Source organism: Montipora foliosa, chromosome 6, assembly GCF_036669935.1.
Source record: "Montipora foliosa isolate CH-2021 chromosome 6, ASM3666993v2, whole genome shotgun sequence".
NCBI classification, from domain to species: Eukaryota; Metazoa; Cnidaria; class Anthozoa; order Scleractinia; family Acroporidae; genus Montipora; species Montipora foliosa.
This window is the reverse complement of record NC_090874.1, coordinates 21,147,591-21,149,757: the sequence shown is the minus strand read 5'-3', so window position 1 is coordinate 21,149,757 and position 2,167 is coordinate 21,147,591. Positions and strand designations below refer to the sequence as shown.

The 2,167-nt window shown below is 40.3% G+C and overlaps 1 protein-coding gene across 1 annotated transcript in view; it reads right to left on the bottom strand.

Moving 5' to 3' along the window:
• Positions 1 to 363: 363 nt before the first annotated feature.
• Positions 364 to 2,167, bottom strand: part of LOC138005179 (uncharacterized) — a 4,149-nt gene continuing 2,345 nt past the window's right edge. The window contains exon 2 of the mRNA XM_068851447.1: positions 364 to 528. Coding sequence (XP_068707548.1) covers positions 364 to 528 — 165 coding nt within the window. The remainder of the gene's footprint in view (positions 529 to 2,167) is intronic.

Here is a 2,167-nt window from a genome sequence, read left to right as displayed (position 1 = left end):
TGAGGTACATTACAGATGGTTTCGACCGAAAAGAAATATCTACTAGCCGGTTTGCAGTGCCCCATCAAATGACTAAATGTAATATGAAATTCATTTATCCTTTTTATAATCACTTCGGCTTTCAGGCAAGTTAAAGGGAATCATTTGAGACATGGTATCTGATGCAGTTTCCGAAATTAGGCAGGAAAGAGGTATTTTTGATGGCACAAGTAAGGGCTGAATATCCAGAATCTTTTTCGTCTTATATGCAGTTTACTGTTTTGACCGATATTTATTGCGTCTTTTAGGCGAACAGAAATAACTCCCAGCGGTTTTGAGCAAACCTCGAGCTCGAGCTAGAAGCTCGAGCTAAGCAGAAGATCGTTAATGGTAAGACGTACAAGCTTTCTCACCATTACCTAAAGGAATATGGTTATGTCTGTTATCGATATTAAAATTGTTGCAATAAAACGAAAACATACATTTTCTTGTTTTTTCAACGTGTGTCTTTACGTAGACTCCTAAATCTGTGGCAATGCGTTGAGGTTCCTGTGGGTTGAAAAAATAAAAGAATTACAACAAAAAAAAAGAATAAGCTAAAATGAACTAATTCCACAGCATGGTTACTTGTTCGTTTACAAGTAGCTAAATTAATTGGTTTTAGCTACTACTAGTAAATCATTCCCCGGATAATAGTGAAACCTATCTTTTGAAAAATCCAGGCTAAATAAATCATTCAGTATCAAATGGATAAGCGCCTTCGGAACCAATGGAGTTGTTCATCGGATATAATGGTTTTTCCATGAGACGACACTTCTCCATCCTAGCGCCCTCACCACAGGCATACCAACACAGGGTCTTCCCAACTGGCCATTTATCTAGGTTTAATCCCGCCCCTGACGTTACTCAGACATAACTTTGGTGATTCTACGAGAACTCGTGTTTTGCTGTTGGTCATAGCGTAGGCCTTAAAGCAAACGGCCTCAAAATGACATTTTTTCGCTAATAACCCTTTGAAAGCAAAAAGAAAAAGCAGTTTTTAACGCCCGTAGGATGCCTCTTGGAAACCGCAGATTGGAAACTATGGAAACGTAACACCATCTCAACCGATAGCCCGTTGGCAAAACTCTCGCCCCCGAGATGAATTTGTTCGTACAGTGGCTCATTCGCTGACGTTCTCCGCAGACCAACGATTTTAATTGTTTTACACGAGGGAACGACGGACAATATAATAAGAAAACGGTATCAAAATATGAATTCGCGTTGTAAACACTCAAGACCCTTCTGGTTTGATTAAAGTGGCTTACTTACCCCACGAGAAAGAAACTGGTTTGAACGACGGTAAAGATGAAAGACCAAGCGAAACAATTTATTCTCAAGGAATGGAAAAAGAAGGTACAAAAATGTAAAACACGTGCATATATTGCGTGCAAAGCGTGCCGAACGTGCAGAGAGTTTTCTTCCGCCTTTCCCCCCTTAAATGCCCGCTGCACAAATAAGTCAAAGCTGACAAAGCGCCTCGCGAGGCAGCTGTAGCTCAGTCATTTCTTCACGCGTACAGCAAGATTTTGGTGAGATTTTCTCCTTGTGAGGCCATAAGAAAAGTATCAAATATTTTTGGGATTTTTTGCCTCTCGAGGCAAATTCCCCATCGTGAGCGGCCCTCTTGAAAATCTGGCTGAGACTGGCCAGGCAATCATGGAATAAAATCGAATGTCCTAATCACGTGTCTTCTCAACTTGTAGTTCAAGATGGCGTCCGAAATACAATACAATACAATACAAATGAACTCGATGGCACTTCCTGTTGTTTTTTTTTTTTTTGCTTCGACAAATCCGTCGTAGAAGAAACGCTGGCCGCAAGAAGATAACGGCAAGAGAATGGATTGCAAAAAATAAGCAAGAAGTAGCATACCTGCTTCAGGATCTTCTGTATTTAAAGGCTCAAACACTTTTAAGAGACCTTGTTATTAGAAGGATTGTCACGACAACAATTTATCACGTATATCACGTAACCCCAATGTTATGGTATCATGTGAACTGCACCTTTTTGTGACGTATTAAGTTACCCTGGAAACAGGAAACCTTGCAGAAACACCCCAAATTTTGCCTTTACTTGCCTATATCTCAAAAACGAACTCGGTGAGCCCCATTTTTTATTGCACAAAGGTGATCAACAGACCAAGATG